The sequence below is a fragment of the Passer montanus genome, unplaced genomic scaffold (genome assembly GCF_014805655.1).
Source record: "Passer montanus isolate IOZ18808 unplaced genomic scaffold, ASM1480565v1 scaffold23, whole genome shotgun sequence".
Classification (NCBI taxonomy): domain Eukaryota; kingdom Metazoa; phylum Chordata; class Aves; order Passeriformes; family Passeridae; genus Passer; species Passer montanus.
Window position 1 is genome coordinate 236,431 of NW_024366926.1, and position 27,394 is coordinate 263,824.

At 40.9% G+C, this 27,394-nt stretch overlaps 1 protein-coding gene across 6 annotated transcripts in view; it reads left to right on the forward strand.

Moving 5' to 3' along the window:
* ZNF827 (zinc finger protein 827) overlaps nt 1–27,394 on the forward strand; it is a 114,512-nt gene that overhangs the window by 66,093 nt on the left and 21,025 nt on the right. For all 6 annotated transcript variants that reach the window (XM_039710376.1, XM_039710377.1, XM_039710379.1 and 3 more), the window contains 3 exons: nt 11,011–11,247; nt 11,900–11,957; nt 16,422–16,525. In XM_039710376.1, coding sequence (XP_039566310.1) covers nt 11,011–11,247; nt 11,900–11,957; nt 16,422–16,525 — 399 coding nt within the window. The remainder of the gene's footprint in view (nt 1–11,010; nt 11,248–11,899; nt 11,958–16,421; nt 16,526–27,394) is intronic.

The following is a 27,394-nucleotide window of genomic DNA, read 5'->3' on the forward strand; positions in this document are numbered from 1 at the left end:
TGTTAAAGCTGGAGGGAGTCAAATAAAATGTATGTGCTGCTAATTATGATTTGTCTACCTTTCAGAATCAAGGTTTTAGAGAAAGTAAAAGGGTTGAATTCTTCCCACTGGGAGCAGGTTAAGTGAATGATGAAAAGGCTTTGAACTTCTAACAGACCAATTTTTAGGACCAAGACATGAAAGTTGGTCTGGCAGGCTGGTCTTTGTGCTTCTGGATCTGACAGATTTTAAGTCTTCTTCAAAACTGGGCAAGACTTATTTTTTTAATTGTGCCAAAGTCACGCAACAAGTGTTGATGGGAATGCTTACAAGTTTAGTCCTCTGAGATCCCTTCACACCTACCTGAAATCAGTTGTCTTGATTGGACACTCAGCTATGAATTTGAGCTCAAACTTGGAAGACTTGAGCTGATTAGGATCTCCCCATAAAACCTGTAATTAATTCACTCCTGTTCATGCCCTCCACATTTTAATTTTCAGAAGAATTTGAATCAAGCCTTCCATGTTAATGGTGCAAAAAGTGTTTCCCAAGTACAAAAGCTGACCAGAGCACCAGTTTCCAGATTTTTTTTTTCTCAGACTCCCAAATACAAAACATTTGTTTTTTAGTGTAATTCTCAGTTGCTGCTGGTAACTGGTTTGAGTGAGGTGTTTTGGTAAGAAAATTTTGCAGCCTAATGAATGCTAAGCTGAGTATTTTTCTTGGTGCATATAAATTTATGTAACTATTTTTATAAAGAAAGAGCTCCGTAATTTAATGTTTTGTGAAGTACTTCAGAGACACGAGGGCTCTGGATTGTCAGTCGAGTTCAGCACTGGCAGGCTGTGTTTAAATAGTTCTATTGCTGCCTATTATGTTGGAATATTTGTGCCTTAAATACCTGTTTATATGAGAGAAATCCAGTGTGTATTAAATCTTGGTCAAGTCTTCAGCTTGTGTTGGGATCTCCCAGGCTTGAAAGGCTGTAGTGAGAAATCCATCAATGTAACCTTTCTCTTACAAGCTCTTAGGGACTGAGCAGTTTTTGCTGACAGTGGTCTTTTTGGCTAATCCATAGATGAGGATGTGAAGAGTGGCTCTGATTTATGGAGTCGGTGTTGCTGCCGTCGGTATTCCCGCATCAGCCACGGGGTGGGGGTACACCCAGTTTGTCACAGACAGTTTTCAACCTGCACTTCCCTGGATTACTATCTAAGGAAAACACTGAGATATAGTTTAATGTAGGACAAAATCTTAAGATGATTAGCCTCTTTGGTGGTTTATTTTGGGTTTTTTTGAATCTTTACCCTATCTGGTAGAATACTCCCATATGACTGTTGACCTCACAGCCTACTGGAAGCAATTTTGCAGCCTGGTTTGGTGACTTAGAACTTACTTAATGAAGCCACTTCGTAGAATCATAGAAGGTGATGCCTTAAGTTTTAGCTTTCATACTATCCAAATTCTGTAGTGCCTTAGTATATAACTATGAACTTCATATAAGGGGTTAGCAAGTTCTCCTCACAGTTTAGTTTGACAAAACAATCCTTTTCCAGCCTGAGAACCAAGGGCACCATTGCAGCTTCGGTGCAGCCAAAGTGCTGCTATCTTGCAGCCCGAAAAGTATAAGCAACAGAAAATTGAGGAGAGCAGTCTGGGAGGATGGGACTTCATAACCTGCAGCTGTATTTGAACAATTAACCCCAATATGTAAATGGACCAAAACTTATAAAAGCATGAAAACGTGTGACCCGTTGTCCATCTTGAGTGTAGCCTCGGCCAGGCTCTTGTGCTGTTCAAAGTGTATCCTTTCTAATAAATACTTTATTCCTTTAACACTGTCTAGACTCAATTCTAGGTAACCTCTCAAGGCATCAAGGGACCTTAAAGATGACAAAATCATTTAGGCTGGAAAAGACCACCAAGGTCATTCACTCCAGCCATTGACTGATCACCACCTTGTCCTGGACCACAGCACTGAGTGCCACATCCAGTCATTTCTTGAACGCCTCCAGCGATGGTGGCTTCACCATCTCCCCGGGCAGCTCGTTCCAATGCTTGGCAACCCTTCCTGTGAAACAATTCTTCCTGATGTCCAGCCTGAACCTCCCCTGGAGCAGCTTGAGGCCATTTCCTCTTGTCCTGTTGCTGGTTGCCTGGAAGAAGAGACTTCCCCAGCTACAACCTCCTTTCAGGGAGCTGTAGAGAGCAATCATCTGGTTCCAACCCCCTGCCATGGACAGGAACATCTTCCACTAGAAGATATTGCTCAGAGCCTCATCCAATGTGGCCTTGAACACCTGTAGGGATGAGGCATTGACATTTCTTCCTGAGCCACCTCTTGAGATTAAAAGGAAAACAAGAACAAGCTTCCTTCTTTTTCATGGTACTGGAAAGAAAAAAGAATAGAACGAGTCTGTCTTGATGCTTTACTCTCTGTGGGAAATCCTCTGTCAAGTGCCCTTGTTAGATTTGATATATTTTATAATTGGGTTTAAGTCAAGTCCCTTCAGATTCTCTACATGCTTGGTAAGGACTGAATGGATTTGTTCTTGCTTTGTTCTTTTCGCTTTCTTCTGCATAATACTAATCACCAAAACCTGCATCACATACAAATTCAGGAAGGAATTTCCAACATAAGTGTTGTGCTTCCTGCATTCCTGACGTACACGCTGCTGCCATCCTCTGAGCGTGAGTACTGCTGATTGTTTCAGCCTCATGGGTGGGAGCCACCTGGGATTTGGGCATAGACCTTGCTATTTCCTTCCATGCAAGGAATAAACTGGTTTCTAGTTTTCACTGGGAAATCTTTTCCCAAACAGAGGTGCTGTGTTGCCAGTTCTTAGATGTACAAGTGGAAGTTCCACCTCTGGAGCCTGGTTTGGTCTGGTGCATACTGGGGTAGGTTTACTCCAAATCACCAGCCCTTTGTCAGCCCCCATTTCTCAGCTGCTCAGAAATTACTCTAGAGCTAGGAAAAGTCAGAAGAATAAACATCTTTTCCTGTAGTAGAACGTTAAAAGAACATTTGTTAGCTGCCATTGTAGAAGCAGGTGGAAAGAAACAAGAGAAAATCATGCACAGCTATTTTCGTTCTACAAGACAAGACTCTTTCAAGCTGAAGGGCTCCTTGGACACCTGCTTCTAGCAACATGACCAAAGTTTGGGATCAAGCCCTTGCTCCACACATTACTGTGGTGGAATTTGACCTTTTACACCAGTTCTTTCTCTTCCATGTTCCACTGGGATTCAGGTCTCCTACCTCACACTTCACAGACTTGATACCTGCTCACACCTTTTCCAAAGGATTATCCAGGCTCAGAGGGCTCATGTCCCTTGGGCATGTCTGCACAGATCCCACTTCCATCCAGACAGCCAGGACAAAACTCCCTAACAATCAAGCTGCTATTTCAGAATAAATCAAACACCCATTTGAAAGAAATGGTGTTTGGAAGTTAACAGGCAAAGTCTGAGCAGATTTTCAACCTCCATTGTACAGAAGAAAATAAAATTACCACTGTGATATGTATGAGTGCACAAAGGTGAGCTGGGAATTCTGTCCATGGCTGAGTCTTGACAGAGACTAGGTCCAGTGGTAAGCAAACAGATTTGAGGAGATAGCGGAATGGGGCAAATTGCTCTCATCTCTGTTTGGGAGGTTGTCATCGCTGCAAAATTTTAAATTCCCATAAAATATTGTACAAAATCAGTTAGAAGAAATTGAAGTAATGTGTTTCAAATACACCCCTTTTTTTTACTTTTTTACCAGTTCTCTTTCATGGAAAAGTTAATTAAACAGTTTGAGCAATAAATTAAGTGGCACCTTCAATGATTCCTGGTCAGTTTTATACACTTAGTCTTGTAAATTGAAAAGTACATTTCAGAGGAGATTGTTGACTGAGACTAGGTCCAGTGGTAAGCAAACAGATTTGAGGAGATAGCAGAATGGGGCAAATTGCTCTCATCTCTGTTTGGGAGGTTGTCATCGCTGCAAAATTTTAAATTCCCATAAAATATTGTACAAAATCAGTTAGAAGAAATTGAAGTAATGTGTTTCAAATACACCCGTTTTTTTTACTTTTTTACCAGTTCCCTTTCATGGAAAAGTTAATTAAACAGTTTGAGCAATAAATTAAGTGGCACCTTCAATGATTCCTGGTCAGTTTTATACACTTAGTCTTGTAAATTGAAAAGTACATTTCAGAGGAGACTGAAATTAAAAATAAATATTTGCTTTTACATGCCATTGTTGGAGCTGAAAATCTCATTTTCTGCTGAAATAGTCATGCTGCTGATATGTTTGGGGCATGTATTAGCTTTTAGAAGGATACAGTGTTTTGTCTTCTTGTCCAGAAATGAGTGAATAGGTGGAAGAGTATAAAATCTATCCCAGGTTGTAGCACTTTTTAAGTAATTTTGCCCAGGGACATTAGTATGTCCCTATCTTTCCCAGAAATGTTGTCTGAATCACATTTACCTTTATTTCAGATGTATCCTATTTTTGAAATGTGTTCATTTTGCATGTACCTCAGGTTGTTTTCCTCCTCTCTTTTTTTCTGTGGGTCAGTTCCCCATGTATTGCTCATCTCCTTATTAGCCCAAACAAGTGCATGACATTTGTACCCTTTGGTTCCTTTGGATTTTTTGTTCTTCAATCCTCAGGTCACACAGTGTTTTCTTGTAAGACATCAGTACCAACAAAGTGTCTTAATTTTGGGTTATCAGCACATGCAATTAGTGCAGACTTCATGACCTCAGCACACAAAGTGAGGTGCTGCCTACAGCTGAGTCCAAAAGCATTGCAGATCAACTCCATTTATTACCAGCTAATTATATGATAGCTCCTCTATTGGAAAAACTGGTCATTACAGGGGAGGGGTGTGATGGGTTTTTTGGCATGTTTTTGATTAAGCTATATCCACTTAAAAATGTTTATAGTGATTTTGTATTTCATGCCTTGTCATTAATTTTTTTAACACTGTATTATACATTTAATTGAAATCACATGGATTATACTGTTTTAAAAGAGTGAAACAAGGAGAAAAGAATGATACTACAATTCTAGCATAAGGTGAAGGTCAGAATTAATCTTGCTCCATATTTCTTTTCCACCACATTGTGGACTGCTCTGGGAAGTGCTTGTGTGGAGTTAGGCTGCTGTCTTGGTGATCCCCATTGCTGGTACCTGGTGAGTCCCTGCTCCTGGACTGATTGCAGGAGAGCTGTCAAGGCTTTCATGCCTGCTTAGAAAGCCTTGATAATGGGCAGAGAAGGGAAAATACAGGGAAGTATTCTGTTCCTTGGGGCTTCTGTAGGAGCCCAGAACATAAGTGGGGAAGTGTATGATCCAAAATAAGACATTTTTTTGGTGGTAAGCAGAGAAATGGCAAACCACGGCAAGTCACATTCCCAGATTAAACCCTGCTACTAGCCAAGTGGGTTTTGTTGGGGCTTTTTCTGGTTTTGGTTTTTTATTTTAACCAGGTTGTTCGAGTAGGGTCTTGCAGGTAAACACCATCATCCTACCATTTAAATGGAAGGGGCAGCAGATGTCTATCACAACTCTAATTAGTCTATGGCTTTAATTTGCTCCATATTTTTTTCCTTGGATCGCATTTCTGTGAAGCAGCTTGTAGTTGCAAAATTCTGTAACCTGGGAGTTCAGAGGTTCCACTTTAATAAATATGAACCATTTCATGATTTTTTTTTAATGCAGGATCCTGTTGCATTGATTCATTGACATTGTCTTATATAAAACAGCAGTTTGAAAAAAATACTAGCAAAATAAAGCATCAAGCACAGCGCCCTAGGGAATGTCAGATGTTCCTTGTTGTGTCTCTGTAGCAGAACCTTCAGGGCTTGCCAACTGTTCCCTACCTCTGAGGTTTTATTTAAGCTGTTTTAGGGCATGTTTATTTCTAGCAAATCAGAGCAATTAGCATAACAAAACGCCTGATTCTCTGTGCTGAAAGCTTTTGAAGTTGGTACAAGTTGACCCACTATTTACCCCGTCTGCTTCATTGTGGAGCCTGGTACATGAGTCCAATTTATGAGACATATGGGAAAGGCTTTCTTCTCTAAGTTGATTCATAAAGTTAATTTGTAAAGCTGGTGGGCATTTCAGCAAAAACAAGCAACTTAGAATTTTAGTTGCAGGTTGAAGTTTTAAGTAAAATGGTGGGAAGAAACAGGAATGATTTAACAAGTATTCATTTGATTTTGGCAATGCAAGGTTATTGGAGAGCTGTTGTGTCAGCCAAAGCAATATTTACTGCATGACTTGTGTTCTTTATGAAATCTATCCCTTATCTTTGACTTCTATCTCAAATAAGGGGAAAAGCAGAGTGTGCTGCTTTAGGAAGGATTCAGTGTCCCCTGCAGAACACATGAGTGCTGCATGGAATCACAGAATGGTCTGGGATGGAAGAGAACTTTAAAGGTCATCCAGTCCAACCCCTCAGCAATGAGCAGGGACATCTTCATCAAGATCAGGTTGCTCAGAGCCCCATCCTATCTGACCTTGAACATTTCCAGGCATGGGCCATTTACCACCTCTCTGGGCAACCTGTTCCCATGTTTCAACACTCATATTGTAAAAAATTCTTCCCCTATATATTGTCTGAATCTACCTTCTTTTGGTTTAAAACTACTGTCTCTTATGTCACAACAGGCTAAGCAGTCTGTCCTCAGCTCTCTCACAAGCCTGCTGTAAGTACTGAAAGACTGCTGTAAGGTCTCCCTGGAGCCTTCCCTTCTCCAGGCTGACCAACCCCAGCTCTCTCAGCCTGCCTGCACAGGGAAAGTGTTGCAACCTTCTGATCAGGTCCATCAGGTCATGGCTTCCCTATGCTGTGAGGCACTGGGGGAGCTGAGCTTGTTCAGTCTGGCACAGGAGAACTAAAGGCCAATCTAATTGCAGCCTGCGCCTACTTGAAGGAAACTTGGAAAAGTGGCAGAGTTAAACTTTTCTCCCTGCAGATGGTAGATGGTAAAAGAAGGGGTAACAGCTGCCAGCTGCAGTTTGGGAAGTTCAGAGTGGACATTAAGAAAAGTTTCTAGTGCTGCATTAGAATGAGTGTGATCTTCCTTCTGAAAGTTCTGCAAGATGAGCCTGCAGCTGGCCTAGTGCTGAAGGTACATGAAATAATTTTGTTTGGAGGGCATCCCCAGGGTCATCCATTCCAGACCTTTGCTCAGAGCAGGTCAAGCCAGGCAAGCTGCTGAGGGTCTTACCAAGTTTAGAATGTGTTCAGGGATGGAGAACCCAACCTGTCTCAGCAATGTGTGTCACATTTCCTCATCCTGATGGGAATTCTTTTTCTTGTATATATAAATAGAATTCCCCATGTTCCGTCTTGTCTGTTGACTCATACGATCACTGGGCATTTATGAGAGAAATCTGACTTGAACTTCTCTGCACCTTCCCTCTATTCCTTAGAGAGCTGTTGACAGCAATAAAGTGTCCCCTTGGTGTTCTTTTCTTGAGGCTGAACAAACCCAGTTCTCACAGCTGATCTCCTCTTCTGTCTTGCAGCAGCCCTCTGACAACCTTGGTTGCCTTCCACTGAACATGCTCTGGGATGTCAGTGTCTGTCCTGCACTGAGGGAGCCCCATATAGGGCACAGTACCCTAAACGCAGCCTCATAAGAGCAGAACAGAGGGTAAGAATCCCCTCCCTCTGCCTGATGGCTGCAGATCTGATAATGGGGCCCAAAATAGGGCTGGCCTTGGGTGCCACAAAGGCACTTTGCTGACTTGTCCTCAATTGGAGCTGGATTGTGATAGTCCCAACTTTCAGAGAGATTGAATAAGGTCCTTCTAGAACTTGCCAGCCTCTGTTCTAGGCTGTAGAATTATGTTGTCTAACACTAAATTCCAGAAATGCTCTTACTGCTGCACCTTATAGAGGTGACACTGCCAGGCCTTCAGGGATAAATGTTGTACCCTGAGCTTTCAGGGCTTTAGGCTTTACTCAGCACAAGTATTGTTCTACATTTCTGCTGTTCTAGGTTTGGAGAGGTTTTTTAGCAAGTATCACTACTTCGTGATTCCTTGCATCTGTGAATGCCAGAGAACCTGAAAACTGTGGAAGAATTTGCTTTGTCTTGGAACAAGCCTGTCCAGTGCACCATTTTTCATATCTGATGTGGAAAATTGTCTCACTCAATGTGAATAGGATGACATCCATTAAGGCTTTTGTAGCTAAGATGATTAAAGCTACACTACTCTGTAAAGAAACAGCTTCTCTGTGGCTTGATAAAGATGCATGTATAAAATAGTTTCCTCTTATTTTGTTAAGGTGTTTTTATATCACACAGTTAATAGGAGAAAAAGACATATTGGCTGATTTAGTTCATCTTTTGCCCTATGAAGTGTCTCAGCATTGCTGTGCTGTTACTCTGAGCCTCACCCAGATTAGTTTTGAATGAATAGCAGACTGTGTTTTGAGATCATGGTCTGGCTACTTCTGAGCTATTTGAGTCTCTTTAGCCCACAAATTTTGCTGTACTATTATAGAAATCTGACCTGAAGAAAAAAACCCTGATTCTCATATACTAACTTCTTATTCTGATACATTGCAGATTATTTAACCAGCTCACCTACTAGGTCTCCTATAAAAGTCAAAGAGAAAATGATTTCGTTATTTAAAGCAGGAGACCTTTTTGTGTACCTGTACTTGACTTGAAAAACTTTAGCTGTGCTATAACCATGTGAGATACCTGTGTAAAGAAATAAGGGCTATCACCTTTCTCCACAATGAACAGCACAGAAGGGAAAATAATCCCCAAGAAGCTGGCGTTTGACTGCCTATATGGTGAGACAGGTATGGGCATAACCTTAATTACAGTATTTTGCCAGCACAAGATCTAGCACAGCAGGGTTTTATGCCTATGATTGCTGCTCGTGGGACAGACTGACTGTGTTTCCCTTTCATTAGCTCTTGTAAAATTATCAGAAACCCTCCTTCAGTCTTCTCTTTGTGTGTTTGCTTTGGGGATTTAGAGTGCGAGAGAATTCACATTTGGCAGGGACATTCTGTCAGATCAAAAGGGTGCAGCTGGAAAGATAAAGGTCAAAGGAAATGATCAAATATGTAGATGTAGTTAAGGCAATTGCAGTGCTCGCTGATGGTGAGGGAGAGAAGGTCACTGGTGTTGCTTGACTCTTGCCTTAGTTGGGGTCCTACCAGTTTGTCTGATACAAAAGCACTTGCAGGACAGGGAATTAAACTGTGTGGAGCAGGAACAGAAATAGAAAGAATATTTTAAAAGCAGAGAGAGCAGCAAAGGTCAGCTTGACTCTGCACCTAAATTTGGCAGCTGGGTGCAGAGCTCAGTCTGTCAGACATCTGAAGAACTCATTTGTTTGTGGAGTTACCTGAGCTTTTGATTGACACTGTTACCTGATGCGTTCCTTTGCTGCTCTGTGTGCACTTTCAATGCACAGCATGCTATTTTTACACTTTTTAACACAGATGCAAGGTTTTGTGGTTTTCTAATAAGGGAGTAATGGAAGCTTCAAACAAAATTTTAAAAAGAGAAAAATCTTCTTAACAGGGCAAAAAAAAAGGCATGATATTTCCGACTAGTCTTCAGCTGAGAATTCACTATAAAAATTTCTGAAGTCTGAGATGTATCTGTGGATAGTAGAGGGTAAAGATTTTTACCAATGTTTAGATGTGTCTTTTAAAGGTCAAGAAATGTCATAAGAAAAGATTGAAAGCACTTCATGTAAATTGTTCCTGGAACATATCCAAGTGGCGTTTATCTCCTGGCTTCAATTTTTTTTTTTTTTTTTAAGAGGTGTAGGAAGTAAAGCCACTTTTTCTCTACTCCAGGAATGTGGAGAGAGGCAAAACCCAAGGTAATGAAAAAGGACTTGGTGATATGTATCAGTTTAATTTTAGGTAGAATGCTTATGCCTTCATGATAAAGGGATTCTGTCCATCTTTTGCTGGAGGCGACAATGTGACACCAACCAGCTGAGGAAGTTGAAAACATTTTTGGGGATAACCAAACCATGTTTTGGTGCCTCTGAGATCCATTGTAATATTGGGTAATTGAAAATGAAAGGCCTGAATCTTTCACACTTGGAGTAAAATCTGTGAAGCTGACACACTCACATGTGAGTTAGAGAGGATGGGGAAAACCAGAGCAAACAAATTTTGGTGGAATGATTCCTTACCTGGCTGTTCCTTCTGGTATTTAACTCTGTTCATGCAATTATGTATGTTCTTGATTCTCCAGACATATTGTCTTTTCTGTGCTGTCTCTGGAGTTTCTAGAAATTGGCTTTTAGGCTATGGTTTTGTTTGCTAGACCTGGGACACTGGAGAGGAAGGCAAGGAGGGGATGATATGGACTTAAGAAAACTATTCCTTAAGGTTAATGGACCTTGTAATGCCTGAGGGATATCTGTCAGCCTTGAGAAAAGCATGAACCCCAGAATATTCCTCTCATCTAGAAAGCTTGTGCAGGTATAATGAACAGGTTCTTCACATGGTTTTCTGGAATTTTCCATAAAAGAGCAAGAGAGAGGAGAAGATGAGGTTTCTTCCTCTGCCCCTGTCCCCATACTGGTACTTCAGACTGTCAGTGCTGGTACTTCTGCTGAAACAGAGTAATTTGGAGTTTGTAAGAGGCCTTCAGTGCCCACCTCAGGAGAGCTGGGGTGGAGCTGAAACTTCATTTAATAAATAGAGACAAAGCTTCACTAACTAGTGTGTCATCACACACGAAGTATTCATAGACAGTGATGTAACTCTCATATTTGCAAATATGCAACTGTTTTCTGCTTTCTAGTTTGAAAAATTATTTTCAAGAGCTTGCTTCTATTTATAACAGCCAGAAGAATGCTGAGGCTGTCAGCTGCTTGCTTCCCTTCCCATTTGCAGGGATGTGGTACACAAATTATAACTTGGTAATTGTGATTTCTGCTTTGAGCACTCTGAAAAATTACAGCCTAATTAAATAATTATGGCGGTTGTTTCTTCTTTTTTCTTTTCTTTTTTTTGGAATACATATTTGCAGCCGAGAGTTTCAAGGAAGCCCAGATGGTGAAGATAAAGGAGGAGCCGATGGAAGTTGACATCCACGAGTCGCAGGCGGCCGTGTCCCCCAGCCAGGCCGGCCAGAACGTCGGCTACAGCACTTTACTGGGGCGCGACATCCAGAAGGCACCCGAGGGCCGGGTGCTCCCTGAGAGAAATCTCTTCAGCCAGGACATATCAGTGAAGATGGCATCTGAGCTGCTCTTCCAGCTCTCAGGTACATCCAGTGCAAACTGCTCAATAGCTGAAGTTAAAGAGCAAAGTCAGATTTATTTTTTTTTGTGTGTAACCCCAAAGTTCCACAAAACTGTGAGATCACCAGGGCTGAAAACTAATAGGAACCTTCCAGCCCTCACACTTGAAACAGAGAGGCCTTGCCAAATGTTCCCCATAGTCTGCATATGCTTTAAAGCACTGTGGCAGCCAGGTCAGGCTCACAGTATTTCGACTGAGTTGGAAAAGCCAGAGTTCAGCTCCTGTATTTTTGAAAGCTAATTAAATAATTTGTGACGACTGCTTTGATCGCTGTAGAGGGGAATCTGCAGATGGCAGTTCCTGGCCTAAGTGGCCAGTGGCTGCAGGATGCAACACTCCTGTGGCTGCACTGCCGACTTCCCTTGGCAAAGAAGGTGAACCTCATCTGTTACACAAAGGCAGTGGGACCAGTGTTCAATGAACACTTGCATTGCACACTCTGCATGGAGCTCTAACACTGACATGTGGAGCTGAAAAAACTTGTTGGGTGTTAATTTAAATAAAGTCATGCCCATTCTGTTACCTAAAAGCATTAAAATAGTTCTGCTGAATAAAATTTGGTAGAGAATATGTGGCATATGCTAATCACAAAACTCCTATGTGTTCCTCTGCAGAAAAGGTGAGCAAAGAGCACAACCACAATAAAGATAACACCATCAGAACTACAGCCAGGTAAGTACAGCCTGTGGTTACCTGCAGAGCTACACTGTAAATAGCATTGCCTCCTTTTGCCTTGTAAACTCAAACCTGTCTGTTTTCTGCAAATGTGACCTGACAGTACAAATGTAACATATTTCTGTGAGTGATGGAACCCGTATCTGAAAAACTACAACTATAGATCTGATTGCTTAGAGTTCATAAGTCAAAAAGGCCCAAAGGCTTTTGTCTGTTCTCCTCTGATCAAGAAGTCACACATCATTTTAAGAATTATTTATGTTATTTTTTTCAACAAAAAGTGAAACTTACAAGAAACTGCATGGTATATGCAGTGCTTGAGGAAAGACCAGGCTGACAACTGGATTTTAAGAAGTGGACCAATGTAAGAAGAGGTGATTTTGATTGTTTTATGTCTAGCAAGATTTCTTTAGAAAAGTTTCAATTTAGTATTTCTGTCATCTCAGTACATTCTAGGGAGATGAATTTTGAAAAGTCAGACTAAGACGGTGGTAACAGGACATGTTAAAGATTACAGTTACATTACTACAATAATTTAAATTAAGTAGGAGTTACTGTGGCCACCGCTGTTAAAGAAATGTGCACTTTACAGCACTGTGGCTGGGAAGAAGCCCACAAGGTGTTTATGCATCCATGAGCAGCAAGGTGAAGTGTCCCTATGGGAAGATTTAAAGCTCTTACACAGTAAGTGGTGTCTGCAATTGGTAAAGACTTCGGAGCCCTTGGTAGGGTAGGAGTAGGCAGGAATTGACAAGGATATATTTCTTTCCTACCTGAAAGTTCCCTAATTGTTGTGGATGGGTTAGAGACTAAGCACACTGAAGTGATGAAGAGTTTATTCAAAGACTGAGTAAGAGCTTCTTGCCTCTACAGCCCCTTTACAGAAGTTCTCAGTGTTAACTTATAACAACTTTGCCGAGACAGAATGGAAAAGCATTTCAGTTGCAAAGAAGAGGTCTCTGAAATACAGTGTACTTAAATTTCTAGACCTATCCATTTCATTCATGGTAGCTGCAATAAATAACTTGTTTTTAATAAACTGACCAGCTCAGTAAATGTACATTAGGGACTTTTTGATGTTACAAGTTGAAAGATAATTCAATTGAGCTTTTGGCTTCTGGTTACAGTGAATGCTTCCCATATTTGCTAGTGTGGGAATTTGTCGGATATGCAGCCTGCACAGCCTTTCTGTGCTGCTTAAAAAGCATAAGCCTGAGACACCAACAAAGAGAAATGCACATATTGTCCAACTACTCATTAACCATCCAGGGTGCACTGCAGGGACAGGCTGACAAATAGTTGAAAATAGATGTCAGTGTCTCATGATGTTACCAGCAGGACTGGTGTGAGAATCCAGAGCTACTTTTGGATCTATCAAAGATAATCCCAATTGAAAAGGTTGAGGACAGTTCAAAGATAACTTGCCCTTCTTTTGGCTGCCAACTTTTAAGGGGATAGCACAGTTGGCTGTTGTCAAACTTGTGTTGAGCTTTACTGAGACGTCCTTACAGTGGCTGCTACCCATCAAGGCATGAAATGCTGAGTGCCTGGTTGTTTCTCTGGGTGCTTTTCTTATCTTGCCTATTTATCAGCAGAAGAAGACATGAATGAGGAGAGCTTCTTAAAGAGGGGAAGTGAGTCAGTCTACTAAATCCTGTGAGTTCAAACAGATTGACTTGAAAGACCTTGCCAAAAAAACCAAAACAACCCACCCCAAACCAAATAAACAGCTGGAAGTCTTTACTGGTCAGGGTATGACGCCTTCTCAAAAATAGAATGTGATGGAGCAGCCAGTGGAGGATAGAGGCACTTGGAGTGCATTAAGAAAACATGTGGCGTTGCAGTTTGGCTCACCAGCCCACATCTGGAGCAATGACAGAAAGGCATTTGAATCACAATTGCTGTGTGAAATGTGCTGACAGCTGCAGAGAGCCAAGGTGAGGTCACTGTTGTCCACCTGTGAGTGGCTGGGAAGCACAAAGATTTAGCTGTGTCACTGGTGAGGCTTAAATCAGCAAACCCCAGCAAGATGGGTACACAAGCACTTTTTGCTTTATTCCTCATTAACATTTCTAACTGTCCCCTATCTGTTGCTGTTCCTCCTGTGAGTATCCCTGGACTTTGCCAGCATATACTTCCATATGACTTTGCTTAAGCAGCCAGAACTGGCAAGGATTCCTCATAGTTCAGTGGCTGAGTGAGATGGTAGAGCCTGCCATCTGTGATGAGAAGACAGAAAGTGGAGAAGCGAGTGATGTGGAGTGAGTACGCCAGCATAAGATGCCAAGATAAGTTTCTTTCATCTAGAGAACTGTGTAGCCATGAAACTGGAAAAGCGCAGCCAAAGGAAAAATAAAAAATATCCTAAAGCTTAACCTTCGTCAGAAAGGACTTTGCACAGTGATTGAGGACAATGTGTAATTTCTTGCTGTGAAGCAGGAGCTCCTCCCTCCACACTTTGCACTAGGAATCGGAGGACAAATCTGCTGAAATAGAAATAATAATAGGGCCTCCTCTGAAGAGACTCTGCTGCCATTCTAGAGGAAGGCAGAAAAGAGGTATCCAAGGATGGTTCTAGAATTCACCAGAGGCCAGTGGAGGAGAGGGAAATCCTTGGGATATGACATGATGTGGCCTTCAACAGCACCTGCTCATGATCTATGCCCTAACCTGAAATAGATAAACCCTGCACCATCTGTTTTGCTTAGAACCAGCAGTGAGCAGTGTCCCAGTGACTGCATCTAAGGCACAAGCAGGAAAGCCAGCATGGGAACCCGAGCGGATGACAAGATTTTGAAGAGTTACAATAGTAATAAAAAATTTTTATTGCTGTTTTTCTTTCAAATCATTATTAAACCAGTGAGAGGAATGTTGCAATAAATCATGGCATATTTTTATACAGTGTCAGTCTGTTTTGTATTAGGTCACCCCTGAGTGGGAGTGTGAGTCTTGGAACAAGTTAAGTTTCACACATGTGTGTTGGAGCTGTTTTGGTTTATCCTGGTCACTTGTTTTCTGGAGTATCCTGCATTGTTCAGCTGTTGGCATTCACCAGACTGTTCAGGTTTGGGGCAACTTCACGCCTTCTCCTGCAGCACAGCCTAATGCTGACTGCTTATGGATGTGTTCAGACTTTTGTAGAAACACCAAAATATCCCATTAACTGTCAAATATGGAACAGCACAAAATGAATAGTGTCCAAAAAAACGTAATAGGAAAGTAAAACAACATGCTTGCCAAAAGTGTTTCACAATCAAGTCAGCTAATTACCAACAAGTTTCCCTGAGGCAGAAGAGATCTGGCTAAGAATACAAGTGACTTGGTGGAGACACCTTGTTCACTCTGCAGAAAAAATGCATGAGGGAAAGCACAGGCAAGTGATGCCTTTTGGGTATCTGGACTGGTGAGGTCAGCTTGGTGCAGCTGGCACGTACTTTGAGTCTGGAATACCTGCTGTGCAACACCTTGTAAGGTCTCATAGTAGGTCCTTTATCCTGAAAAGATTCTTGGATTTTATTCCTGAGTAAGAAAAAGCTGCAGAAATGGTCTGGCCTTCTGTTCTGCACCTTTAAAACACCCACTGTACACCAGCCTGTTAAGGATTCTCAGTCTGGGAGAGATCAGATTTAAAGTGATTCTCACTTTGCTTAGAAGAAGCGTGATAGTTTGCATGCATTCCCTTAGAAAGCATTTTTCCAAGAAGGCCGTAGTTTTCAATTTTGAATGTCTTTATGTACCTTTGCAGATGTCTTATCTGAACTGCAGACAAGGATTTCTTATTTCTGTTATGATCTTTAATTGAGCAGAAATCAAATACTTTGATAGAGATGCCATTTCACTATTGAAATTAACTTTTTTAACTTTGTCTGTTGATTAAAACTAAAGTAAAATATTCTTTTTGGAATAATGTAGCTGGTAATTTTTGTGCTTTGTGCTCTTTGGGATACACCTGTTCAATTTATGAATTGTTTCCTGCTTTAAAAATCAAATTCATGGGGGCAGTTTCATTCATGGAAGGCCATGTCAGAGTAGAATTATTCAGCATCTTAACCTAATAGTTGAAATGTTTTGTTTTAAAGATGACTGCTGTATGCTTCAGATTATTAAATAGGAAATTTTTTACCTTTCCTGATTGCCCTCTCCAGATATAACAATGGAATGCAAACTTCTGAAGTGTTAGTTTTAATGATCCATGTTGTATTGTGATATTGCAAATGTGAGATGTTGAAATGTAGCAAAAAGCCTTTTGTGAGGTCTTCACTTTTCACTCTGAAGTGCAATTTTACCAAAGCACGCTGCCTCATGGTCTGCCTATTTTTCAGCATGAATTTTGTAAGTGAAACTGTTTCTTTAACAAGATGGGATTTCTTAAAATATTAAGATGTTGAGGTCAAAATTCATATTTACTTCTTCTGTTAACTGCTGTTTTCTTTAAAAAAGGCATCTTTTTTTTTCCTATAGCCCTTTCTTTTCTGAAGACACATTTAGACAATCACCATTCACTTCCAACTCAAAAGATCTCCTGCCCAACGAAACTACTCTTCATGGAAGGACTTCTGCACCAGGTCAGATACCTTTTTCTTTCATTGCTTTCAGTTAACAGATATTTTTTACATTTTTCTTACTGTAAACTCCACCACCTGACCAGTGCTCTTAAAATATAGTTTGCTTTGCCAAAAGGTAGCTATTTCTCCATTATAATAAGTGCTGATTATTTAGAAGAAAGAGAAAAGTTAAATATTGCTGGCGCATTTGTGTTAATAGTCTTTAGGCTGCTGTTTCTATGAATTGTGCAGTAGTCTATAGCAGATTAAATTTAGCAATATCAAGAGAGTTGAGGGTTTGTTTTTTTTTTGTGTGTGTGTGTCTGCCACTGTACTGATGCTGAATTACTGTCTGCTATTCTCCTGTTCCTGGCCATTTCCATCTCCATCTCTGGAGTACAGATGAAACCTTTGCAGGACATGTACCAGGGGGGCTGAGCTTGGCAATACAATTTTCCTGCCTTTAGCAGTAATTTAGAACCTTTCTGGAAGGATGTGGAGTTCTGCAAATGTACTGAAAAGCCACAGTGTCTGTGGAAATCCCACTGATTTTCTGAACTAGTTGACAGGCATTTTTTGTCCAGATATATCTTGGGTTATATTCTGCATTAAAATGGAAAATACAGGCATGTAATAATACTATTCAAGGTCGCACTGAACACATGCAAAAACCTGATATGTGCCTTCACTATCCTGCTGAAAAACAACTCGTTTGCTAGTTCACTGTTATCTGTTCTTAAATTAATAGCTCTGGGGTTCTAAAGGTCAGTAATTACACAGTCAGCTGTAGGGGGGGTTATTCACCTTTTCTTAGCAATCAATAAACTTTTGGGCACGTTACTGCTAATTTTCAGCTATAGACTGTCATTTAATTTACAACTTAACAGACCCTTCATTTTTTTTAATGCTTGAATAGTCATTTGACAGCTTGCAAAGTGGCAGATGAGGGTAAGAGCTAGATGCTCTCTAAGGGTAAATATGCATAGCAAGAAGAAAAAAAAAAAATTGTAGGATAAGGACAAGGGTCTCCAGGCTGTGCACAGACACACAACAATGGATTCTGTACCTCTGCTGAGGAGAACCAGATCAGGTGTGGTGCTTTTAAGTATTAAAATGTAAACCAGGTTAGCACTTTCAATCCTGGCTTTTGACCTTGGCATAACATGGAATATTCATATGCCCAGATGAAAGATGAGAATTCACAGACTCCTCAGGCAGGGCTCGGTACCTCAGAGGACACGGCCTCTAGCAGCAAGACTCTTACATCATACCCAGATAAATGCATGGGAATTTTAATTCTCTCTAAGAGTTCACTTTCAGCGAGGCCACTGGAAGTACGGGTGGGTTTTGGTGACATGTTTGATCTTCTGCTTAAATGATGTAAAGTGTCTTGTTGGTTAGATCATCCTGGAGTGTTTGAAAGGCTTCTGAGGAACTGGGTTTTCATGTTTGTGCTGCTCCTTAATCTGTTTTGTGGAACCTTGTTAGGTCTGTGTAATATAATACATATTGCTCTGTGGTTGTAAGAGTCTGATATATAATAGTAGCAAGTACAATGAAAATTTTAAAATGCCAGTTTCTGCTACATTTTTATTTTTGGAACAACGCTTATCATTCCAAATATGTTGTTTTTTCTCAGCTTCACAACAAATTCTTGGGCCTGAAGTGCAACTTCACAGTAGCACCAAGAATGTGATTTAAATTTGTAATCAATTACAAATATTATATTCATGTAAAAGAGCAGCAGAATACCCACAGGTAAATCTCCTATTAGTTTCAGCCTTGCAAGAAGAAATAGCCTATGTACTGCAATGGGTAGCTCTGAAAACATTTTATCCCTTCAGAGAGCAACATTAAGGAACAGAAACAAACCATTGTGCAAGGCCTACAGAAAGTGTTACAGAAAATGCTGGGGAAGTGTGTATGTGGTCTCCCACATAAAAATCCTTTTGCTTGAGATTTGTTTTGTGTTATTCCATCCCTAAAACAGGACAGTAAGAAGCAGAAAGGAGCAGCATAAGAAAATGATAGGAAAGCCCCAGTCCAGTGGCCCTGGTGGGACGCCATGTACATGTTGCTGCTTCTCAAGTGAGCACCAAAATGGGCAGCTGTGTCCCCAGACTCCTGCCAACTTTCTGTCTGCAGACTTTTTGGCACCCTAGCTGCAGAGGAATTGGGAAAAGTGACAGGAACATGGGATAGTAAGATATTTCATATGTCAAATTCAATTATTTTCTGTACTAGGTAACATTATGCAATCTTATTCATTACCAAGCTTCATCTTAAACCCCATCACCCTTATTATTTTTATGAGGATGCTGTTTCAGAAGCTCACCCCTTTGGAGAACTGGAACCACTCTCTTTGCAGCCTGAATTTATTCACAGCAAGTTCTACTTTTGTTATCTCACCAGTGCTGTCCTTCAACTTTGATAATTCTTCTTCCTTGAGATGTTCACCATCTGATGTGCCATTCCTTACATTCCTCTAATCCTGCCTTCATTTTGGGAAAGTGAGCCAGCCAGTCTTTAGGGTTTTTGAAACGACAGGGTTTCCATTTCCTAGCCTTTTTCTGCCTCTGCTTAGGGGCATTAATTTCTGCAAATATGAGTAGTCAGAGCTATATGTGCTCTTTCATAGGAGGTTTTATCCCTGACTTTTTCAGCAGCCTGCAATCTTCTGAGTGCATATTGGAAATGCCTCTCCTGATTAATCACAGCTTTGTAACTAGAACATGCTGGTGTCTCTCCTGCTGGTCAAACAGTAACATGTTTTCCTTTATAATTTCAGCTGATGATTTCAGCGTGCAACAGAAATTCTTGTTCCTACACTCTTAGGCATATGACCTTGTAATTTGAATTGTTTCACTTGTTATTCTAGCTCTCAAGATGATTTCTTTAGTACTGTGACATTTCTGCATATTGATATTGCTTTCATTAATGCAGTTCTGGTTTGTTTGGGGGTTTTGTGTAAGTGTATGTATTGAAGCTATTAAAAAGGATTTTTAAGTACAATGGGTCCAAAGTTCAGTCCTTGAGACTAAAGCTTAGTGGCCCCCTCAGCACAAACCACTTCACTTTATAACCAGTTTATAAGAAAATTGCAAATTCGGGTCTTTTAAGTGGCAGAGCACTCTTTGTAGGGCATTGAGTAGATAAGATCCCCCAAGGAGTATAAAATAATTAGGAAAGAATATTAAAAGATGTGTGAATGCAATTCACTGATCAGGGCATTTAGTGGAGGGGAAAAAACCTAAATAAATAATGATATTGTGATGGATTTGGCCTGAAAAAAGGGTGGAGGATTCTTAATCAGCAGCAGTATCACAGGCAGGAGAGTTGATTTTAATTCGGGTATCCAAGGAACTAACAATGAAATCTCCAACAGCTGTCAGAAAGGGACTCAGCAGACCCACAGAAGTCATGGTATCTCCCTGATAATCTGTGCTGAATTCCTAATACTCTGAGAAGGGAAGACAGAGTTTTCTAGGGTATATAGTTCAAATTTACTGGTTAGATTTGGGGAATTGATTCTCTCACTTTTTTAAGGTATTTTCTATGTTAATAACCATATTATTATATTGCACTTTTCTGTATTGGTTTTATTGTCCAAATAACTTCATTTTTACTCAAAAATGGAAATAAAATAGTTTTGATATCTACATCAACCAAACACTTTGCTCAAAAGTTAGCATGTATCAAAGTAATATCTATTACAAAGTCATATCCAAACCAATTCAATAATTTCAGCTGCTCCCTATAAGAATGTAGACTCTTTTAATCTAGCAAAAGGTAGGGTGAAGAAATTAAAATTTTTATATCAGTCACTTTTAAAAAGGACATTTTCATCTTCTGTTTTATAAGATTCTTCTTTTGACAGAATAGTTTTATGTCAGACTATATAGTTCAGTTCAGATCACTGGATAAATTAAAAACTTGATCTTATGCTGCTTTTCCTGACCCTAAGTCAGTTTTTAATGTACTTTAATAGTTTTCCACCATCTCATTGACTCATTTTGTAAATCAAACCTGCCTTCATGGAAGCCAGATGAGTGATATTCATTATTCCTTTTCTGGGTGGTTCATTAATATTGGTGAAAAACTCAACCATGGCTTTTTGGGATTTTTTCTCCATGTGTATCTATCTGTATATAGTGTAATAATATTTCATTATTTTCTCTCCTGTTTATCAAGGACCTGGTATTCTCCTTCATCTCCACTGATAGTGCCAAATATTGAAATAATCCCATCTGTAGTGGATTAATTTTTTTAATCCATTTTTTTGTTGGAATTTAGTACTACTTGCACTGGAATTTTGATGGTGGTAAATGAATTTCATACGGCTAAAATAAACTTTTGGAACTGGAGCATATAGGTCTAAGGGAGTTGTAGTGGAGGAATAGTCCTCTCTTCTAAATTTTGCCACAGCTTAATTTACTGGTTGTTGGTTTCTTTCAGTGAGATAAAGCCAGTAAAGCTCCATCCCTTTTTGAAGTGCATCAGAGCTTCCTCTGCCACGTGTGTCCACACTCTGCACTGAGCTGCAGATGGCAGGCCGTGCTTCCTCTTCAGGATTGCCCAGAATCAGTAGCATGGTGTTTAGTTCAGTAGAAATTTGGAAACATTTGCACTTCTGCAGTGTCAGTTGTTCTTTTATTGACAATGTAATTAGTGGCATCAGCCCATTTTTATGTTTACGGATCTAAGGTAATATGTGGAACAAAGACTCCAGTATGTTTGGAACTGCAGGACTATTCTGCAGATGTGCAGGTTTCTCCTGTTACTCTTCATACTCACACTGGCCTTTTCTCTAGAGCAGGAATTCCACTGTAACTTCAATAACACTAAAAGGTGAAAACCTGCCTGCTCCCAGGGCCTCATCTTGGCACATTCTGCTCGCAGCAGTACTGACACCTGTGTGGCCACAGCAGGGGAAGTTGTGAACTAATCTCCTTTTTTTCACCAGTAGTTTGTGGGAATGGTGGGATGTGAGCAGGGTGAAGGGAGGCTGTATCCTTCAGCCATGTGAAATGTCAGCATTTGGGTGAGACTGATGTGCCCATCAGCACACTTCATCTTGTTTATTTTCTTCTGTTACTGTAGCTGGAAAATACCTCCTGAGGGTTTAGAATTTTAGCTTGAACATGATAAATAATCACTGTGGTGGTGCTGTGCAGATACCACATTCTTTAGTATGAGTTTGCATGTATCTTCCTGCCTAATTCCTTTTTAAAGATGCTTTAAGGCCAATATAGCTCTTGATGTTGTAATTTTCTGTGACTCCAAGCATCTACAAAGTAGATAGCAAGAGCTCTTTTGGTCCAACCAGCAGAGGTGCTCATGCCCACTATTTTCTGGCAGTATTTGTGCTCTGTTCTGATTTCCTGTGCTCTGCAGGAAACTAAACTTCTGCAGCCTTCTACAGCAACCAGCTCTGAATTTTGGGTCATCACCATGAGACTACTGTAAGCACACTGAGAAATGAAGAAACCTTGAGGGTTTGATTTCTGTGCGTGGGATCGCTGCTGCTTCTGTCACCCTGGAAAATACCCTTAGGCCTTAGGAGACTATGAAAGACACAAACCCTGTGAATTTTCTCTGAAGTGACCAGCAGTGAAATGCTGGCATTTAAATTGCCCTTGTGTAGCTTCCCTGCTATGTACCCATGGAGTTAATTAGAATGATTCACACCTTCTTACTCTTGTTTGCTTACATCTGCCAAAAAGCCTCTAACTCCACATTGTGGGTAATCCTGTTTACTGTAGGAAGGTTTTCTTAAAATGTTCAAATGTTAGAATTTGTAAATGAAAGCCAGGGCTTAAGAGCATGATTACAAGCAATCAATTTTGAATTTATTCAGGACAGCAGAACCCATGAATTATTATTTTTGAGAGAATCACAGAATGGCTGAGGTTTGAAGTCCAGTTCCAGTCCCGTTCTCAGAGCAGAGTCATCTTGCTCTCAAGGCCATGTCCAGTCAGGTTCTGAATATCTCCAGGAATGGAGACTCTGGACAATCTCTGAGTCAGCTGTGCCAATGTTTGACCTTGCTCACCATAAGAAAAATTGTTTTCTTTTGTTTAAATGGATTTTCCTGTGTTTTAATTTGTGCCTTTACCTCCTCTCCACTGGCATCACTAAGAAGAGCCTGACTTCATCTTATTTCACCTATCAGGTATTTATCCAGGTTGGAAAGATCCCACCAAGTCACCTTTTTTCCACACTGAGCCATCCTAGTTCTCTCAGGCTGTCCTTGTATGACAGCTACTGCATTCTCTTAATCATGGTTGCTGGGCTCCAGACTTTTTTGAAAGCCTAAAAGAATATTTCAAGCCCCTGGCAGCCGTTTCTGTCCCTGTGACGGAACAGCAATTTTTATGGCCAGTGTAATTGCAGGGGGGGAGTGCACGTGCATGTGAATTGACTTCCACAGTGCTTTTTCCCCACCTTGCTTTAGCCCATTATTAGTGCTTATGATCATTTTATCTGCTTTCAGTTTTGATCTGAGTTATGCGCTCTGCCCATCCAAGACATTGGATACCTCCTTCAGTTTCCTGATGATGGGAGTCCCTGACCCCTGTTGGCTTCCTGTCAGGGTAGAAAAGTGAGAGTGGCACTTAATTCACTACCAAGGCATGTTCCATCAGGCACTTGGTCCGGCTGTTCATTTCTGTCTTAGGATTTCTGTGAAATGTGCTTGGGGAAAGTGGTGCTGGAAGCAGATTCCACACAGTCATCACTGCCTGCAGGGCACAATTGTAGATACTCCCTATGCCGTGCAAAGTCTGCCTCTCTCAGTCCTCAAAAGCACCCTTTTAATTCTGTTTTTCTTCTGGTTCTTGTCTGGGTGTAAGATTCAACCAAATACTCTTCTTTGTGTGTGTACACATGGCTGTGCATGTGTATGGCTGTGTAAAAATCCATGCAGGTGCATGAAAAAGGATACAGGAGAGATGTCCCTCTAACAAATCCAACCTGTGTGACAGCTTCATAGATGGTAGGAAAGGGTTTTTTTGTGACAGAGTGGCAGATTGATTTTAGTAACTGATTTGAGTTCCTTATCTCCCCCTAATTCTTCCCACAAAAAGTGTTCATTGTGGGTACAAGTGCCTGGTGTGAGCTCTCTGGAAGGCCAGGGACTGTCGGGCACTGGGGTGGCTCTCTGCAGTCTGATAGCAGGAGACAGATAGCTGGCAACTTGTGGAAAGTCATTCTAGGAAGGTGAGATAGTTGGGCTGCTATAGAAGTGGGCTGTACTTGGCATAGTTCTCCAAAGCAAGACAGATTTTGCAGGATTTGTTCACCATCATTCAGTGCTAACGTGCCTGATAGCGGCTCTGGCACGTTTTCCATCGATCGCATCCTGTCTTCAGATCCCCGTGCCCGTCTGCCTGCGTGCAGCTTCTCCCTGTGCTCTCAGCTGCCTTGACAACCACTTTGCACCACAGCCATCGAGCAGAGGCTTCCACGTTTCTGGTTCCTTCCATGGGATCATGGCCAAGGAGGCTTCAACGGATTGCAGTTTTCTGGATCTGCTCCCAAGCAGGTTTGCATCTCCTGCACGTGTGGCACAGATCTGTGGTGCAGCAATGGAGGCTGTCTCCTGAGCAGCCACACAGTTTTCATTAGTAGCAGAGTCTCTTTCAGAGCTGAAGATATCATTTATTATGCAGAACAAACAATTTCAAACCAGCAAATTTAAAAGAAAACATGCTCAAGCATGTGTATGGTGTGTTTTCTGGCTAAAGCAGGACAAGTGAAATGTGCAGCACGCGCATCATTGTACATGTCTTAGTTTTTCTTAACCATCAGTATTTACTGGGCAAGGAATGTGATCACATCCTTCTGAGCATCCCATGAAACTCCTGGTGAATTGGCCAGTCTCTCAATCTGGGCTATACAGCAGGACTTTGCACAAATTGATGTGGCCACATAGATTCCACTTCTTTTCCCTGTGAAGTGACTGCCCTGATCATTTTGCCAATTGTTTACAGGACCTTCAAGATGAAAGGTGTTAATTAAAACAAGCAGAAGAGTTGATGACTAATGGCTATCTTGAAAGGCACTTTACATCTATCTGAAAACTTGTGTTTCTTGTTTTACTATGGGCTGCCTTTATACAGGGTAAATTTTATTTTCCAATACTGTGCAGTGTTCTCATACAGGCAAAAATACTCATTGACACCTCTTATTTTGGCAACTCTTATTATTTAACTTACCCTAATAAGTTTGCTGAGTAATAGTTACTCAATAGCAAGTGATTTTTGAAAAAGTAAAATCATTATTGCCATAAATATTTTTAACCAGATAACACAAGTGGAGATCAAATCTGTGAAGGGTTTTTTGAGCAGCAACAATCATTGGAAGTATTCAGTGAGAAATGTGGGACTTTGCCTACCATGTATTATTCTGGGAGGTGAATTTGGGACAGTATGTCCAGGGTGAGCAGGGAAACTCAGGGTAGGTACAGCTGTAATTAAGAGTGAGGTGTAGCTGTCACAGCCCAGGGACCACGTGGGGTCTGCAAGAGGCTGTGCTTGCTCTGGCATTCATTCATTTCACTAATGATGGAGGATGAGGATGATAGAAGAGAAGGGATGTTTAAAGGATGTTTATTAAATGTCTGTGGCACACCTTGCATGGAGGTGCTATAAGCACTTGAGAGGACAGAACTAGAGTTCAGGCTTACCTTGAGGAACTGAAGAAACTATGGAAAATAGCAGCCAGTGCAGTGAGATGAGAGTTCTGTGCCTGGGGGAATGGTGAGTGCCACGAGGAAAGGGGAGGGACGAGTGCCAGGCAGTGCAGCTCAGGACAGGGATCTGGATTAGTGTTGGTCAGACATTGTTTTAAGAGGTGGCATTGCAGAAAGGACAAACATCTGGCTGAGGTGTTGGGAATGTTGTCTGTGAGGCACGTGTGGTAATTCTGCTCTGCAGCTGGAGCCCAGAGTTCAATTTTGCGCTCTGTAATCCAAGAATATGGAGGAGACAGCAGTGGTCAGAGGTTTAGAACACATGAGCTGTGCATGAAGGTTGAAGAATTTGACCAATTTATTTAGTCTGGAGAAGAAAAGAGGGGAGATGTGATAATGACTTTCAGATATGTAAAATGACAGCTTTGAGAGGAAAATAATAAACCTTGCCTGTGTTCATATGAGCAGAATAAGCTTAAATGACAGCAGAGGAGATTGCAACTAAACACCAAGTGAAACTTTCTAGCAGGGGGGTGTTTTTGCACTGGCACAACTGTCAGAGGAGCCTCTGGAGCCCCTGTAACAAGATGATTTAAAAAAAAAATAGTAAGAAAAGCATCTGTTTGGACTGATGGGTAAGTTTGGTGAGTGACTGATGTGCCTCTGGGTGTGGGAGAGACAAGCTGGCCTCAGGGAGTCCCTACCTACTCTGATTCTGGGATATAAATTCAGTACCAAAGCTACAGTGGTGATTGAACAACCACCTGAAAAAGATTGATAGACGAGGCATTTGGCTTACTGATACTCGGCATGCATCTCATTCAAACCTGTCTCTGGTTTCATATCCTCTTTTGTCTTTCCCAATATCAGAATCTTTTGTAAATGTAAGCATCAGCACGGAGTCAAATTGTTTCCCGAAGATGAAACTTTTCCAAATACGAGCTCAACTTGAAATAGAAAGACAGATTTTAAAATTACTTTTCTAGCTCTGCAAAAGGAATTGGAACACAATATTCCTGACATTTCTTTTTAGAGTTACCTTGAGACTCTTCAGTCCTCACCTATCTTACCTTGTATAAGTTTGTCTTCTATAACATTTGTCTGCCTAAGAGTAAATTAAATGCACAGTTCATCAGCTGTTTGGACAGATGGATAGACATACATTAAGAGTATTGTTTAAAAGCAATCTAAGCAAAGCTGAAGACAAGTTTGGGTTTTTTTTCTTCTACAGCATGATTTCAATTTGAGTACAAATTTACCCTAATTTTTACTGTGTGTTTTAGTTGAGTTTGGGGCAGTTGTGGTGCTCAGTGGTGCCCTGCAAGAGCAGAAGGTAGATGGGAGAACTATGCAGGGCAAGAGGAGGGGATGGTTTGCAGGTAGATGCATGGGCTGGTGATAGGAGAGAGAGCAAGGAGAGGTGTTAGTATCTTAAAAAGAGTGAGTTAAAGGCCTCAAGGAAATGGCAGATTCAGTGTTTATCACTTGGAGAATCTGCAATAAAAGCAGCAAAAACGTTTTCTTTCACAGCAGCAATCACAAGCACCTTGGGAAAGGTGGCTCTGGCCAAATGTTTGTAGTTACTTGTTCATCCAGTGTTGATTATTTTGTGTTAATTCACTCAGCTCAGGAACTCAACCTGCATTTGGTGCTTTATTTTATTTTTAGCCCCCATTGAGGTTTCTGCTTATCAGCTTCTTCCAAGTACAGAAGACTTTGCTTCACCCCAAAAGAGGCAGAAAGCTGAAAAGAAAAATATAATCTAAAGGCCAATTTGTCTTATTTGTATCTGAATGCTGGATAGGGAACTACTAGTGTCAGCCTCTGCAAAGTGCCCTAGGTGTATCTATTATCTTCTCTGTAGAAAAGAAACATCCATATTTCCTGTGGACTTGCAAGCAAAAATTGTCACATTGACAAAAACAAAAAAAGGAAAATTTGTATGCCCCATAATGGTCCTAATGTGCACAAATGTTTGAGTGATTTTTAAAAGTGTTTCTTGGAAATGTGTCTTAAGCAGAATTGTAGGGGGAAAATTAAAAAGGTGGAAACCTGTTGGCATTATGGAAATGAATTCATTTTGGTTTAAAAATAGCAACAGGAGCAGATTATACTTTCATAAGTCCATAGGAACTCAGTGTTGGAGCATCCAAAAGAAGTGTTGCAAGCAGTGTAAATGCTTGAGATAGATGTGAGGG